The 17,762-nt window shown below is 41.5% G+C and overlaps 2 protein-coding genes and 1 long non-coding RNA gene across 3 annotated transcripts in view; 2 read left to right on the top strand and 1 right to left on the bottom strand.

Moving 5' to 3' along the window:
• The window catches only part of tcn2 (transcobalamin II), an 11,526-nt gene extending 8,390 nt beyond the window's left edge, over nt 1-3,136 (bottom strand). The window contains exons 1-3 of the mRNA XM_072665076.1: nt 3,037-3,136; nt 2,898-2,968; nt 516-699 (exon numbers count right to left, since the gene is read on the bottom strand). Of these exons, the coding sequence (XP_072521177.1) occupies nt 516-699; nt 2,898-2,958 (245 nt within the window). The 5' untranslated portion in view covers nt 2,959-2,968; nt 3,037-3,136. The remainder of the gene's footprint in view (nt 1-515; nt 700-2,897; nt 2,969-3,036) is intronic.
• The window catches only part of LOC140542192 (uncharacterized), a 30,207-nt gene extending 13,482 nt beyond the window's left edge, over nt 1-16,725 (top strand). Inside the window, exon 2 of the long non-coding RNA XR_011977980.1 lies at nt 16,150-16,725. This is a non-coding gene — a long non-coding RNA (uncharacterized lncRNA). The remainder of the gene's footprint in view (nt 1-16,149) is intronic.
• Nucleotides 7,908-16,725, top strand: ccdc117 (coiled-coil domain containing 117). Its single transcript, XM_072665077.1, has 6 exons — nt 7,908-8,320; nt 10,277-10,445; nt 11,094-11,144; nt 11,321-11,596; nt 12,473-12,616; nt 14,012-16,725. Exons 2-6 carry the CDS (start codon nt 10,291-10,293, stop codon nt 14,256-14,258), a joined length of 873 nt encoding a protein of 290 aa, XP_072521178.1. The 5' UTR covers nt 7,908-8,320; nt 10,277-10,290; the 3' UTR covers nt 14,259-16,725.
• Nucleotides 16,726-17,762: the final 1,037 nt, after the last annotated feature.

The raw sequence follows: 17,762 nt of genomic DNA, 5'->3' as shown, positions 1-17,762 counted from the left end.
TCTGCATCGGTCAGAATGTTTGAGTCAACTGGAAAAGATTATTTCCTGAAGGAAATGACTGCAAAGCTTAAGTGGTTCCCGTTTCCAGGCGGTTACTAGGGTGTTGCTACGTGGTCACTAGGGTGAAACTAGGGTGTTTTGTGCGAAGTGGTTACTACAGTGTTGAAAGGGGGATGCTATGGTGTTGCTAAATGGCTGCTATGGCATTGCTAAGTGATTGCTAGACAGTAGCCATGAATTCCTGAGTGGTTGCTATGGTGTTTCTAGGTGGTTGCTATAAAAATACTAAGTGGTTGCTATGTGGTAGCTAGCAGTTGCTATAGAATCCTAGGTGGTTGCTATGGTGTTGCTAGGCAGTTGCTATGAAGATGCTAGGTAGTTGCTCGGCAGTTATTATGGTATCCCAGTTGGTTGCTATGGAGTTGCTAAGTGCCTGCTGGGGTGTTGCTAGGCAGTTGCTATGAAATCTCAGGTGGTGGCTATGGGGCTGTGTAATGTGGCTGTGAGCTCCATACCTCTGAATGTCCTGATGGAGTTTGGTCTTCAGCTGGTTAAGGTGCTGACCCTCCTTGTTCAGGTTGTGCTGGGTGGACAGGCGTAAGGCGATGTGGACGCTGGGGTTGGGCAGAGAGTCTGGCTCCTCAGTGGAGCGCAGGAGCTCCTTATTGAGCTTGAGGGTGATCTCATCGTGATCCGGCGCTGTGGAGTCGACGTGCAAGAGATGATATAAAAAAAAAGTGCCTGAACATAAACGTTACCCCACCTTAAGCAGGGGAAGCAAGAGGGTTGCTAAGTGGTTGCTAGGCAGTTGCAATGCAATCCCAGGTGATAGCTAGGGGGTTGCTATGTCATTGCTAAATGCTAAGGGCTTGTTTCTATGGAGTTGCTGAATGGTTGCTAGAGTGTTGCTAGGTGGTAAATATGGAGTTGCTAAGTGGTTAATAAAGAGCTGCTATGTGCTCTCTACTAGGTGGTTGCTATGGAATCCCATGTGTTTGCTATGAGGTTGCTAGGTAAACCTAATTGTAAAGTGTTTAAGGGGCGCCTTATTGGACACATACACTTTACCTCACCTTAAGCAGGGGAAGCTAGAGGGTTGCTAAAAGTGGTTGCTAGGCAGTTGCAATGCAATCCCAGGTGATAGCTAGGGGGTTGCTATGTCATTGCTAAATGCTAAGGGCTTGTTTCTATGGAGTTGCTGAATGGTTGCTAGAGTGTTGCTAGGTGGTAAATATGGAGTTGCTAAGTGGTTAATAAAGAGCTGCTATGTGCTCTCTACTAGGTGGTTGCTATGGAATCCCATGTGTTTGCTATGAGGTTGCTAGGTAAACCTAATTGTAAAGTGTTTAAGGGGCGCCTTATTGGACACATACACTTTACCTCACCTTAAGCAGGGGAAGCTAGAGGGTTGCTAAAAGTGGTTGCTAGGCAGCTGCAATGCAATCCCAGGTGATAGCTAAGGGGTTGCTGTGGAGTTGCTAAATGGTTGCTAGAGTGTTGCTATGGAGTTGCTAAGTGCTTGTTTCTATGGAGTTGCTGAATGGTTGCTAGGGTGTTGCTATGGAGTTGCTGATGTCCTGCTGCCCTTGCCACTGTGTCACGAATGCCACTCCTGGCACTGGCATCTTGGGACAGGCTGGCTGGCGAAGGATCCCCCCCCCTGGATCTTTCATTGCCATGGGAAAGAAGGACGCGTTTCTCGGTAGAGCCTTTGAAATGGGACAGCCTAGTCGCACTCTCTGAAGGATGCAGCCCCTGATTTGGGACACAGCTATTGACCGCTACCGTGCCTTTAAGACAGATATATGTAAATGACCTCTGTTCTGATGGGCTGCCCTGTACTTTGCCCTGCTCAAAAATCAGCCCAGGTTAAAGGCACACTTTCATCACTTCCCAGCAGAGCAGACGTCAAACGGTCAGGAAAATGTACAGGATTTTGAAACACACCAATAAACCATGTGTCACGCTCAGCCTTCACTGAAACATCGGTCACACAAACACAAGTTCACGGCCTCTATCATCTGCCCCTGCTCACGCTGCTGCCTGAGCACTGCCGGCCTGCCGAGCTCCAGAGACTGACAAGCATGTGACTGTCCTTAAAAAACAGCCCCTGTTGCAAAGGCAGAGAGCAAAGTGCAGCAGAGAGCTGCAAGCAATCCCAGTCCATGTTCTGACCTTAGTGACCCGTTCCCTAAAGCAGAGAACTGCGACTCACATACTGTCCTTATGCAAGCAATGGTTTTAGCCTAAAATCACAGCAGTGATACAGGCCCGCACTCTTTTTTACACTTTTACTGGTAAACACTCGAACCCTCATTTGCTCAGTATTTCCATACTTCAGGCTTCATGTCCTACCAGCCTACTGTCTTATGCAAAGGTTTGGGCACCCCTGGTCAAATCTCTGTGTAAATAAATGTAAATGATATTTCTACACATTTTAATGCATTATAACTGTGTATTAGCTCAATTTTAGACACTGCATTAAAAAACTAAACCACAAAATTTGCATATGCAATAGAAACGGCATGTGAAATATGTTTACTTTTTAAAAAAATGATAAATTCAGGTTTATTCACATATTTATTTACACTGCATCAGCAAAAGGTGTCTTTTAAGCTGGGTGTCCAAACTTTTGAATAAGCCTGTATGGGCTGAATGCTGTATGTGGTTTAGTATTCCTACATTAACATACTATTAGACTAATTACTAACAGATTAGGACTAAATGAAGGGGTTAAACTGTGGGTTACAGTTAGGACTAGAGCATTAGGTTTAAGATTAAGGAGCTAAAAGGTGAGTTTAGGGGACTGATCACAGTCCAGGACCCTTCACTCCAGTCTGGGTAGAGAAAGAGAGAGTCAGAGAGGAGAGGAGAGGTAAACTGATGAAGTTACACACCGCAGGGTCTTCCTGCTGCCAGAGCAGCGAGCACAGCCACCAGCAGCAGAACCGCCTTCATCTGGACCAATCTGGAGAAACACCGCAGAGCAGCTCAGCTTCAGATCCGGGGGGGGGGGTAACGCGTCCTCGGGTTTACCTGCTTTCCGCCGATACCGAGAGGAGAGTGGAGAGGAGGGTGAGGAGCTCTGTCTGACTTTCAAGCCAAACTGTCCATTTTTTCAGGACTGTCCCACTGATCACGTGACTACAGTTACCAAAACAAGGCGGAGTTACAAGAGAACAACCGCTTCAGAAACACGAGCTCAGTACGAGAGACACAGGTGAGTACCACTACCACTATCACCACCACCACCACTATCACCACCACCACTATCACCACCACTACCACTATCACCACCACCACCACTATCACCACCACCACTATCACTAAACCCACCACTACCACTAAACCCACCACTACCACTAAACCCACCACTACTACCACCACTATCACTAAAACCACCACTACCATTAAAACCACTATCATTAAAACCACCACTATCACTAAAACCACCACTACCATTAAAACCACTATCACTAAAAACACCACTATCACTAAAACCACCACTACCATTAAAACCACTATCACTAAAAACACCACTATCACTAAAACCACCACTACTACCACCACTACCACTAAAACCACTACTACTATCACTACTATCACTAAAACCACCACTATCACTAAAACCACCACTACTACCACTATCACCACCACTACCACTAAACCCACCACTATCACTAAAACCACCACTACTACCACTATCACCACCACTACCACTAAACCCACCACTATCACTAAAACCACCACTATCACTAAAACCACCACTACTACCACCACTACCACTATCACCACCACTACCACTAAAACCACCACTATCACTAAACCCACCACTAAAACCACTACTACCACCACTACCACCACTATCACTAAAACCACCACTATCACTAAAACCACCACCACTACCACTACCACTAAAACCACCACTACTACCACCACTACCACTAAAACCACTACTACTACTATCACTAAAACCACCACTACCACTAAAACCACCACTACTACCACCACTACCACTAAAACCACTACTACTACTATCACTACTATCACTAAAAACACCATCACTAAAACCACCACTACTACCACCACTACCACTAAAACCACCACTACTACTATCACTACTATCACTAAAACCACCACTACTACCACCACTACCACTAAAACCACTACTACTACTATCACTACTATCACTAAAAACACCATCACTAAAACCACCACTACTACCACCACTACCACTAAAACTACCACCACTACTATCACTACTATCACTAAAACCACTACTATCACTAAAACCACCACTATTACTAAAACCACCACTACTACTACCACTACCACTAAAACTACCACTACTACTATCACTACTATCACTAAAACCACCACTATTACTAAAACCACCACTACTACTACCACTACCACTAAAAGCACTACTACTACTATCACTACTATCACTAAAACCACCACTATCACTAAAACCACCACTACTACCACCACTACCACTAAAACTACCACTACTACTATCACCACTATCACTAAAACCACCACTATTACTACCACTACCACTACTACTACTACTACTACTACCACTACCACTTCCACTAAAACCACCACTACCACTAAAACCACCACTACCACTAATAAGACCACCACCACCACCAGTACTACTACCAACACCACTATCACTAAAACCACCACTACTACCATCACTACCACTAAAACCACCACTACCACTAAAACCACCACTACCACTAATAAGACCACCACCACCACCAGTACTACTACCAACACCACTATCACTAAAACCACCACTACTACCATCACTACCACTAAAACCACCACTACCACTAAAACCACCACTACCACTAATAAGACCACCACCACCACCAGTACTACTACCAACACCACTATCACTAAAACCACCACTACTACCATCACTACCACTAAAACCACCACTACCACTAAAACCACCACTACTGCTACTACTACTACCCCTAAAACTACCACTAACACTACTGCTACTGCTACTACTACTTTGACTATTACTACTACCACTATTACTATAACTACTACTACTACTATCACCACCACCACTAAAACTACCATTGCTACTATTACTATCACTATTACTACCACCACCACCACTACTACTACTATCACCACCACCACTAAAACTACCATTGCTACTATTACTATCACTATTACTACCACCACCACCACTACTACTACTACTACTAAAACTACCGCTACTACTACCAGTGTGAATTTCCCAACTGTGGGACTAATAAAGGATTATCTTATCTTACCACCACTACAACTACAACAACTACTACTACCCCTAAAACTACCACTAACACTACTACTACTGATACTACTACTACTAAAACTACCGCTACTACTACTACCAGTGTGAATTTCCCCACTGTGGGACTAATAAAGCATTATCTTATCTTACCACCGCTACTACTACTATCATCACTACTACTACTGCTACTACCACTACTACTACTGCTACCACTACCACTGAAACTACTACTGCTACTACTACTACTACTGCTACCACTACCACTGAAACTACTACTGCTACTACTACTGCTACTGATAGTACTACTACCACTACCACTGAAACTACCACTGCTACTACTACTGCTGCTACTACTTTTACTGCTACTGATACTACTACTGCTATCACTACTACTACTACTACTAATATTACTAATACTACTATTACTACCAATAAAACCACTACTGCCACTACTACTACTATTACTAATATTACTACTACTACCAATAAAACTACTACTACTACTACTACTAATATTACTAATACTACTACTACCAATAAAACTACCACTGCTACTGCTGCTGCTACTAATATTACTAATACTGCTACTACTACCAATAAAACTACCACTGCCACTACTACTAATAATAATAATATTACTAATACTACTACTACTACCAATAAAACTACCACTGCTACTACTACTAATAATAATAATATTACTAATACTACTACTACTACCAATAAAACTACCACTGCCACTACTACTACTACTACTAATATTACTAATACTACTACTACCAATAAAACTACCACTGCTACTACTACTAATAATAATAATATTACTAATACTACTACTACTACCAATAAAACTACCACTGCCACTACTACTACTACTACTAATATTACTAATACTACTACTACTACCAATAAAACTACCACTGCTACTGCTGCTACTTCTAATACTAATACTAAAACTATCACTACTACTACTACTACTAATATTACTACTACTACTACTACTACCAATAAAACTACCACTACTACTACTGCTGCTACTAATATTACTAATACTGCTACTACTACCAATAAAACTACCACTGCCACTACTACTAATAATAATAATATTACTAATACTACTACTACTACCAATAAAACTACCACTGCCACTACTACTACTACTACTAATATTACTAATACTACTATTACTACCAATAAAACTACCACTGCCACTACTACTACTACTACTAATATTACTAATACTACTACCAATAAAACTACCACTGCTACTACTACTACTAATATTACTAATACTACTACTACTACCAATAAAACTACCACTACTACTACTACTAATATTACTAATACTACTACTACTACCAATAAAACTACCACTGCTACTACTACTAATAATAATATTACTAATACTACTACTACTACCAATAAAACTACCACTGCTACTACTAATAATAATAATATTACTAATACTACTACTACTACCAATAAAACTACCACTGCCACTACTACTACTACTACTAATATTACTAATACTACTATTACTACCAATAAAACTACCACTGCCACTACTACTACTACTACTAATATTACTAATACTACTACCAATAAAACTACCACTGCTACTACTAATAATAATAATATTACTAATACTACTAATACTACCAGTAAAACTACCACTGCTACTACTACTAATAATAATAATATTACTAATACTACTAATACTACCAATAAAACTACCACTGCTACTACTAATAATAATAATATTACTAATACTACTAATACTACCAGTAAAACTACCACTGCTACTACTACTAATATTACTAATACTACTACTACTACCAATAAAACTACCACTGCTACTACTAATAATAATAATATTACTAATACTACTACTACTACCAATAAAACTACCACTGCTACTACTAATAATAATAATATTACTAATACTACTACTACTACCAATAAAACTACCACTGCCACTACTACTACTACTACTAATATTACTAATACTACTATTACTACCAATAAAACTACCACTGCCACTACTACTACTACTACTAATATTACTAATACTACTACCAATAAAACTACCACTGCTACTACTAATAATAATAATATTACTAATACTACTAATACTACCAGTAAAACTACCACTGCTACTACTACTAATAATAATAATATTACTAATACTACTAATACTACCAATAAAACTACCACTGCTACTACTAATAATAATAATATTACTAATACTACTAATACTACCAGTAAAACTACCACTGCTACTACTACTAATATTACTAATACTGCTACTACTACCAATAAAACTACCACTGCTACTGCTGCTACTACTTCTAATACTAATACTAAAACTACCACTACTACCACTACTACTAATATTACTAATACTGCTACTACTACCAATAAAACTACCACTGCCACTACTACTACTGCTAATAATAATAATAATAATAATAACAACAGTAGTGTGACTAACAATAATTACATAAAACAAAAATATAATACAAAAATTTATAATACGACTAATATCACTGTAATAAGTAATAATCAGTACTGTTGTTGAATTTCTGTATTCTGTAATAAAGTATTTCTTTATTTAATGTCCGCATAGCAGAGTGTGTGCGATTCCCACCGGCCAGCGCGTCCAAAAGCACGACATGTGGGTTTGTTTACAGCAGCTGAGGGTGAGGACTACAACCCGCGGTCTTACCGGACTACAAATCCCACAGTGCGCGCGCGATCCAGAAGGTTGAAGCGCGTTCTCGGGTTCGCGCAGACTCGGAGCGTGAGCAGACGCAGAGCGTCATATTTATCTCGGTGTTTTTTTTTCTTGAGTTTTCTCAAACCCGCGCTGGCTGCTTAACTTCAGCAGACAGCAGGAGCATTAACAGCGTTTTACAGGCACTGAACAACGACGGCGTCGAGCCGCGCTGAGATCTGAAGCTGAGGACGGGATGCAGACAACTTGCGCGCGGAGTAGTTGAACGCTAAGCTAAGCTCGCGGAGGTGAGTTACATTACGGCTGCGTAATGCCGTGCTGCACAGCCAGGGCACTGATAAGTGACAGCAGCTGACAGCTGAGCCCTATAAACACAGGGTTGCTCTGAAATGAAAAATATATTCCGTCCTCTCAACGTTTTATGGCCAAGGCCTGATTTTGATCCACTAATTTCTGTAGAGACAGCTGCAGTTAGCTAGTGTGCAGACACCCACTAGTTATCCAGCCTAATTAGGGAGCCAGCTAACTAGTTTATTATAAAAACAAATTACATATAATAGTATTTTTAATCTTCACATGACCATTTTTTTTAAGATGGAGCTAATATTACTAATGAAATACAACTTAATTTGTGTGTTTTAAAATTAATTAATATTTTTTGCAACTAATATTGTGAAGATAAAGCTACACCCCACCTTTATTACTACCTAAAGTTGACCAGAGAGCTGCTACACAAAGACCAGGGCTTCTGGAACAACGTGCTGTCAGTATGATCATGTGTTATCTATCTTAGTGACCCTCTAATAAATATACTACATATACTCTAAATGTAGAAACACTTACTGTCCAGGGAATTCATATGTTACTGTGACTCTAAATAATAATAATAATAAAGAGTACTACTATAACTACTACTACCACCACTAAAACTACCACCACTACTACTACTACTACCCCTAAAACTACCACTACTACTATTACTACTACTACTAAACCCACCACTACTACTACCAATGTGCATTTCCTCACTGTGGGACTAATAAAGGAATATCTTACTACTACTACTACTACTGCCACTACTACTACTACTACTGCTACTACTATTACCACTACTACTACTGCTACTACTATTACTGCTACTACTATTACTACTACTACTGCTACTACTATTACCACTACTTCTACTACTACTGCTACTACTATTACTGCTACTACTACTGCTACTACTGCTACTATTACTACTACTACTGCTACTACTATTACCACTACTACTACTACTGCTATTACTACTGCTACTGCTACTACTATTACCACTACTATTACTACTACTACTGCTACTACTATTACTACTACTACTGCTACTACTATTACTACTACTACTACTGCTACTACTATTACTACTACTGCTACTACTATTACCACTACTACTACTACTGCTACTACTATTACCACTACTACTACTACTGCTACTATTACTACTACTACTACTGCTACTACTATTACCACTACTACTACTACTGCTACTACTATTACCACTACTACTACTACTACCGCTACTACTATTACCACTACTACTACTACTGCTACTACTATTACTACTACTACTACTGCTACTACTATTACTACTACCACTACTACTACTACTGCTACTACTATTACCACTACTACTACTACTGCTACTACTATTACCACCACTACTACTACCACTACTTCTATCACAACTACCACTACAGCTACTACTATAACTACTATCACCACTACTACTACAACTACCATTACAAGAACGTGCTGTCAGTATTATCATGTGTTATCTATCTTAGTGACCCTCTAATAAATAAAACTAAATATACTCTAAATATAGAAACACTTACTGTCCAGGAAATGTATATGTTATTGGGACTCTCAATAATAATAGTAAAGATTATTATTATTATTATTAATGTACTAATTAGGGGTCGGCAGTATGACAATAATATATCGCATTGTGATACATTTTGTTATTGTGGTACAAGATATACAAATAATTAATTACAAAAAGTGTAATCAGACCTATTTGATTGAATGGGGTGCAGCATATTGTGAGTAAAAGTCACAGGACTCAGTATGGGAGAGTATTTGGATTTAGTGCATTGTAAAAATGTCTTTAAATATCATGATCTACCATTTTTACCAAATCGCTCAGCATTGCAATAGTCCCTGTACTGGATCTGGCATGACCTATGTTTGTGTGTCTGTTACTGTAGAGAGTGAAGCAGGGATGCACAGCGCCAGTCCAGGCAGCGGTGGTGACCTGGGCTACCTTCCCTCAGTTTACTCCACCCTTCCACATCTAACTGCCTCAGAGATGGGCATGTCAAAGGGGCAAGCATTCAGCGGCTCACACCATCTGCCGGGGGGCTCGATGACGAGCTCGTAAGTATTCAGTATTTGAGACCCGTTTCCCCTTCAGTCAGCTACTGCTGAGAAGTCTGAGAGCAATAAGACCTGTCCCACAGATCTTTAAAAAGTTGTGGTAATCTAACATATGCATTTATACTCCTCCCACACTCCGCCCACACCTGGCATTAGGTTTGGTGCCAAACGGCTCACGTTTATCTGCTGCAGAAAGTCTTGTTTCTATTGCCATTATTCTTTACAGGGAGTGCCTAATGCCAGGCGTGGGCTAGAGGGGATATAAAGCCCCCCAGCATTGAGCTGTGGTGCAGTGGAACAACTGTGTTCTCAGGAATGATGGTTGGTGCTCCATTCAGAGATGAGTTGAGGAGTTGGTTGGGGATGAAGTGGAGTGGTGATCATCATCCCACATCCTGACTTTACTAATGTTGTTGCTGAATGCAATCAAATGCTCACTGCAGTGCTCCTCCAGAATCTTGTAGAAAGCCTTTTTTGCTGGACAGTAGAGACAGTTACTCCAGCAAAAGCAGGATGAACTCTTTTTAATACCTTTGATTTTGGAAGAAACAGTGAGAGAGAAAGCATGTGTCCAAATACTTTTGTCCATTGACTTACATTGAATTTTTAAAGAGGTGATGCTCTTTTGTGCCACCTTTTTCCATACAGAAGCTGGGAGAGAAGATGCCTGCGGAAGCACAGGAGACGGACAGATGATGAGTAAGCTAATACTTATTGTTTTTTATATATATATATATATATATATATATATATATATATATATATATATATATAATGTCTATATACAGTTCATATAGAAAGTTATATATAAAGTTTCCTGCTGAGATGTTAAATGTACCCTTTTGACTTAAAGTTTTAATTTCTGGGTTTCACAGCAGCTGCAATGCCAAAAGGCGAAAGTTGATGGAAGAGGCAGGCTCAGAATCTTCAGACTACCCAGGCCCCAAACCCTGCCAGAGCTGGTCCATGGAGGACACTGCTCGCTCCCTGCCAACCCAGCTCAGCTCTGAAGCCCTCCAGCCAGGTCCAAGCAGCCAAGAAGTAGGCCTGGCCTTTTCTTCTGTCCCTTTACCCCCAGTCAGGCCAGAGACAGAGGGTGCCTGCATGGAGGTGGAGGCGGCCCAGAGGAAGCTGCAGGAGATTGAGGACAGGTAAGAGATCGGCGCCAGCTGTGTGGGTGCAGTGTTTGAACACCGACGGTCCTAATGAAGAAAGATCAGAGCTATGAAGCCAAACAACAGGGTTCGTCCCATTTAACCTGGCTAAAACGTCCACCAGAGTGGTGAAGCCCTGTGCCAGCCCACATTGTGGTCATAGTAAAAACCATCAATGTATCTAAGCTTTCAAAAGGCTTGGGGTGTCCAAACTTTGCACAGGCTGCACTGATGATATATATCAACGAAGGTGCACTGGGGGCACTGGTGGTTCAGCACTTAGAGCACCAGGCTATTGATGACATGGTTGTGGGTTCGATACCCGGGCTCGGCAAGCTGCCACTGTTGGGCCCTTTACCCACTATGCTCCCTGGGCGCCGCAGCTAAGGCTGCCCACCACTCCGGGCATGTGTGCTCACTATCACTGTGTCTGTTTGACCACTAGTGTGTATGTGTGTGTGTGTGTGTGTGTGTTCACTGCACATATAGGTTAATGGCGGAGGCCAACACTAATGGTAAATATGGTCTATAGGCCTGTTTAGCAAAACATGTCAAAATGGCCAAGGGTGCACAAACTTTTGCACACTGTTGTAAGCTATGCAGCGGCACGGATAATCAAGTTTTCTCTGTATCACAAATCCAGTCAAATTATGACCCGTGTTTTATGGACCTCCACCAACTGATCCGCGATCATTCGCCCAGTCGTTCAGAATCCTCAGCCAGTCTACATCCCCCCCCTTATTATCCCGTCTCCCAACAAATTTTTGAGAGTCGTTGAGAGCTTGGCTCAGATGTGCTGGGAATAGAAATAGAACAACAAAAATGTGGAGGGGCAGAGGATTGGGTTTCACCCTGATGGCACTGTGTGTTCAGGATCACTCTGGAGGACGACAGTGACGAAGACCTGGACGTGGAGCCGGCCCAGCGCAGGCCTGTGCTTGTGCTGTCTGACAGCCTGAGGGAGGGGCTGCAGCGAGGCATTGGCGATATCCTCCCTCATACAGTAGCCCAATCAGTGTGAGTGTGTTTATACCCCCCCCATAGCAGTTACACAGTATATGTGTGTGGGCATAAATATATAAATAATATGGATATAGATATATAGAAAGATATAACTAATAGGCGAGTAACTGTCCCGCAAAACCCTCGTATCTCCATTTTCACTTTTTGACACGTTGCATCTGGCTGTTTCTTTGGCTCTTTACATTATGTCCCAATTTCATGATGGATGGACCAATAAAAATGCTCCAAAATGACTGGATTGATGTCCATTGAAAGCTACGGCGGTTTTTTCCTTCTCCTGTAATGTTGCCAATTTGGAGATATGCAAGGTTTTTGCGTGATAGTGAGGATATACAATATGCATAATATTTACTGTAGTATTTATTTCTTTATTTTTAATAAACAGGGATATAACACATTCATCAGCATCAGCATCCATTTGCCATCCCAGAGCAGGATTGACGTCACTATTAAAAATGAACAGTACATCTCAGGCAGACCGAGCTAAAGTAACAGGACACTATGAAGAAGGGCTCAATTACTGAACTTGACATATAAAACATATAAATACAACATATATAACGAATAATCGAGCTTGTAAGGATACAAACCATGTAGTATAACCTAACGTGATGGTGGCACACTTGAATATCCAGTAGCTGTGTGTTAAACTGTTCTGAGATAGAATCAGTAGTTGTCAAGCTTCCTAATTCAAAAGAGAGGGACTTCAAGTGCAGGCTGGCCAAAAACACCTTCCTTTAATGGTATTATCTACAGTAAAGGTGCTACAAAAGGTTCTTTGAGTGATGCCATAGATAAAATGAACCACTTATGGTTCCATAAGGAAGCTGTGGAAGCTGGAAGGTTCTTCACACATGTATTATATGACCCAATGACCGCTTACCTAGAGGTACCACTTTTGGGATGAGATGGGAAGTTGTTTGGGGATGAGGTGGGGTGGTAATCATCTGACATGCTGACCTCACTAATGCTCATTGTCGCCGAATGCAATCAAATCCTCACAGCAATGCTCCAAAATCTAGTAGAAAGCCTTCTTCCATGGACAGTAGAGACAGTTACTCCAACAAAAGCAGGATAAAGCAGGACCTTTTTAATACCCTTGGCAAAACATGATTAATTGGCAGGTGTCCCAATACTTTTGTCCAAATAGTGCATGTGAATGTTTTGACTGGTGCCCCCTACTGATTGGGATGTGTAGACTGCAATCCATAAAATGAAGGTGCTACAAAGGGTTCTGTGGACGATGCCGTAGAAGAACCATTGTTGGGGGAAGAACCCAAGTTTTGAGTTTTAAGGAACCATTACTTGATAAAAAAAAAGCCCATAATATGTTACCTTGTGACAGCAACCAGGTAAAAGCTTTCCCATTGCTGCTCTTCCTCTTTGCAGGAGCCGCTCTTGTATGGAGCTGGTGCTCTGGCGCCCACCGGAGGACCCGATAACGCAGCAGCTAAAGGACTCCATCCAGAGACAGCAGCGAAAACAACAGCCTGCGTGCAGACAGACGCCTACGCCCATTCCCAGGACCCCCCTCCCGGAGCCAATGCAGCCTAAAGAGCCAGCTGAACAGGCCTTCAGACCTCTCTACTGCCCGCCAGCGGCGTCCATGGGTGGGGAGGAGGATATGGAGCTTTAGACTGGAGATGTTTTTACGTTTTTCTGAAGACCCTTTTGTTGACTTTGTACTCTGACGAACTTTGAGCAGTTTCGGATTGCATCATCTCTGCCAATACAAATCTTTTTTTTTTTTTTTCTTTTTTTTTAACGCCATGAGGGGTGCGCTCTTGGCTCGCACTATGAGATGAGATGAGATTTTCTGTGCCATTTCTTTTTTTGTGTGTTTTTTTCTGTTTCCTTTTTCCCTCCCAGCCAGTATTTTTGTTAGAAACGAGTTGGTGTAGCAGGGACCATAGTGCCATGCACATTGTATGAATAGTGACCTTTTGCTAGGATGCAGATGTTGGTACGACAACTCTATTGTGCTGGGATTGGCTCACAAATACTCACAAATAGTGCGGGCGTGGCTTTAGGGTTTGAGAACAGCACTAGTGGACTTTTTTGAATGGTTTGGGTATCGATTACTTTAAGCCTTATCCAGATTCTTTGTTTTTACCGCTGTGTTCAGAGCACCTTCTGGCACACATTACTCAGCCTGCAGCGCTGAGGAGGAGTGAGGAGCATTCTCAGAAGCCAACAAAGCAGCTTGTACAGTCTGTAGTGCGGAGCTGTTGTTGTACAAAGCTCCTTTCATTGGTTATAAGGCAGCACTGAGCAGCTCATTTAGAACCCAGAGGAGGCGGTTAGTGCTAATGCTCATACAGTGCAGAGAACCAAGGCATAGTTCCCTCACCACACCATAAAATAGCTACTTCACATCAGTGGTCAACAAATAACAACAAATATCAGTTTCACTGCAGTGTTTTAACCTTTTAAACCCTGAGTACCTCAAGGTTCCATTTTAGGACCTATGAAAGTGAGGAAAACTATAATAATAATAAAAATAATAAAGAAATGTGGGCTTACATACAGGGTTTTAAGGGTTTAAGGGGTTAAAGGTACTGGGAGCTGAATGGTCATGAAGGTCAGTCAGACTGGATTATGAGATATTACCACACTATATATATATATATAGGCTATCATTACAGAAACTGTTGCTAAAAACGTTCGTAGCTCCCCGAGCACTAGCAATGCTCCCATCACTAGAAGGCTAATGACTTAACCCTTGTCTCCGCCAAGACATGCAAAGCCAGCCGCCGCCTCTTTTCCAACTGCCGGGCAGCCGACACATGCATGGAGGAAAGCGCTGGGTCCCCAGGTCCTCCGCACCAGCTAACAGACACCAGTGCCAACCAACATAGCTTAAGGCCAATTGTGCTCTCTCTGACTCCGGCTGCTGATGGCAAAGTCACAATCACAGTCACATCACGGCTCGGGATTCGAACTCACGACCCCCGTGCTGTAGTGTGTGACTGTATTATTTATACAAACACAAGGATCGGATCAGATCCGTATGGGCTGATACTCAGCATTAAGAAACTCTACTGATTTGGGAAATCTGTAAACAGCACTGTTTGTGATTGTGAAGGACTAGCCAATCCCAGCACAGGAGGACAGATATTTAGTTTGAAGCTAAATTGAGAAATGAGCCTTTTTATCTTGGCTCAGAGAGACTAGCATTACAGTGAACTGTTACCGGAGAGCTCAATAGCCATACTGCTAATCTTATCCATCTTCATCAGATGTATTTTTGGGAGATTTGCTTTTGTACGTGATGCAGGAAACTGTCAGTGTGGCCTGAAAGTGGTGGCTCTTGGCCAACGTTACCAAAAACCTTCTATTTGTTAGAGTATCCTATCTAAGTGCTCCTACGTATACGCTACAGTGCGTTTGAGACATACACCGATCAGCCATAACATTAGCACCACTGGCAATTGTTAAAAACACAGATTGAGTCTATCTACAGTGGCATCTGTCAAGAGTGGATGTATTAGGCAGCGAGCGAGCGAGCGAACAGTCAGTTCTTGAAGGTGATGGGTCTAGCCATATAATAATGGCTGGGCGACTGGGTCAGAACATCTCCAAAACGTCAGGCAGGTCTTGTGGGGTGTTCCCGGTATGCAGTGGTCAGTACCCCTGGGCTCATTGATGCTCATGGAGTCTTACAGGACTTTAAGTATGTATTGCTGACGTCTTCAGGGGTCTTGTGGTGTCCATGCCTCGATTGTCTCGTCAGATCTGTTGCGGCACCTACTTATTATTATGGCTATTATGGTACTAATGTTATGGCTGATCGATGTACACTTCTTTTTCTTTGCAAGTTTCTATGCTGTGTGCTCTACACACCTCTCCTACTTCCTCACATCCTCATAGAATGGTCTGACCGGGTACACGACGGTGCTGAATTCCATGGATTGGGCATTACTGGAAGAGGCCTGGAACAAACTGGGACGCTTTCATAGCTGTACATACTCCAAGCCTGCCGTTAAAATCCACATGTGTGTAAGATTCCTTATCTTTTCTTTCTCTACAAGTTCATCCTAGCAGCTCAGCAGCCTGTGTGTAAAGCTGGACCTGTTTTACAATTAAAAAGGAAGCACTTAACACTTTCGGCATTCGTCGTTTGCATTTATTTAGCGTACGCATTCTCATCTCGGCTTACATATATGGTTCCAGGCCCGGAAAAAAGTACAATACTTACATTATGTTGACGTCTGATAAACGTTAAAAATCTCTTCACACTGAAACATCACAGGCCCAGTCCAAACATATCTGGATATTTTTAAAAACTGAGATTTCCTTTCTTCTGTTTTTGACAATATGTCCGTATGAGCATGCTAGCCCTGTATGTGGCAATAGTACTTCATTAAGAGAGACATCAGAATCAGCACCATGAAGAAGGAAGAAGAAAACCCAGGTTTAATCCCAAATTACACACTACTCCCTATGTAGTGTACTATGCAGGTCACAGAATTACGGATTGTAGATTTAAACAGAGCATTTATTTATTTAATAGAACAGTATTTGTCTATTAATATGTGGACATCTGAAATCTAGTGCTATCTACATGCAGACAGTTTTATGATTTCTGTAGTTCACTATATAGGGAGTAAGGAGGTATTTGAGATTCAGCCAGAAACATGCATGTGTTGTAACATTAGTATTTTCACAAATCTTCACCCTGGACGGTGTTTTCGAACACCTACGTTTTCAATGACCAAAGAAAAAAAAAAAATATATATATATATATATATGAATTCAGATGCATGTAAATGGGGCCTAATTTACGATCATGGTTCTTTAAACAATAATGAATTGAAATGTTCTTTAGGGCATCAAAAGTTGTTCCTATTATTGGCATTGTGGCATTTGTTTTCAAGTATGTGCTCTCGGCAATGGATTTTGGCCTGGACATTGTCCAGTATTTGGTCCAAATGGACAAGTTAACACATTAAGTGGAGTGTTTCTATTTTTGGATGAATTAAACACTCATCAGACTCTCAGCAACATCTCAACACCATCTCTGAGATGTAGCAGCGTCTGAACATTCAGTAGATCGTCAAGAGACTTAACTGAAGACGTCTCCTGAATTCTGCTGTTCATCATGCTGTTCTTCACTTTATTTGGAGTGTCCAGGTTCAGA

This window comes from Salminus brasiliensis, chromosome 20 (genome assembly GCF_030463535.1).
Source record: "Salminus brasiliensis chromosome 20, fSalBra1.hap2, whole genome shotgun sequence".
Lineage (NCBI taxonomy): Eukaryota > Metazoa > Chordata > Actinopteri > Characiformes > Bryconidae > Salminus > Salminus brasiliensis.
Note: the sequence above shows the minus strand (reverse complement) of the source record. Positions and strands in the feature narration are given on the sequence as shown.

Coding starts and splice junctions, on each gene's coding strand:
- ccdc117 (XM_072665077.1), top strand. CDS start 10,291: ATGCACAGCGCCAGTCCAGGCAGCGGTGGTGACCTGGGCTACCTTCCC. Junction 11,597..12,472: donor CTGCAGGAGATTGAGGACAG/GTAAGAGATCGG, acceptor CTGTGTGTTCAG/GATCACTCTGGAGGACGACA. Junction 12,617..14,011: donor CATACAGTAGCCCAATCAGT/GTGAGTGTGTTT, acceptor TCCTCTTTGCAG/GAGCCGCTCTTGTATGGAGC.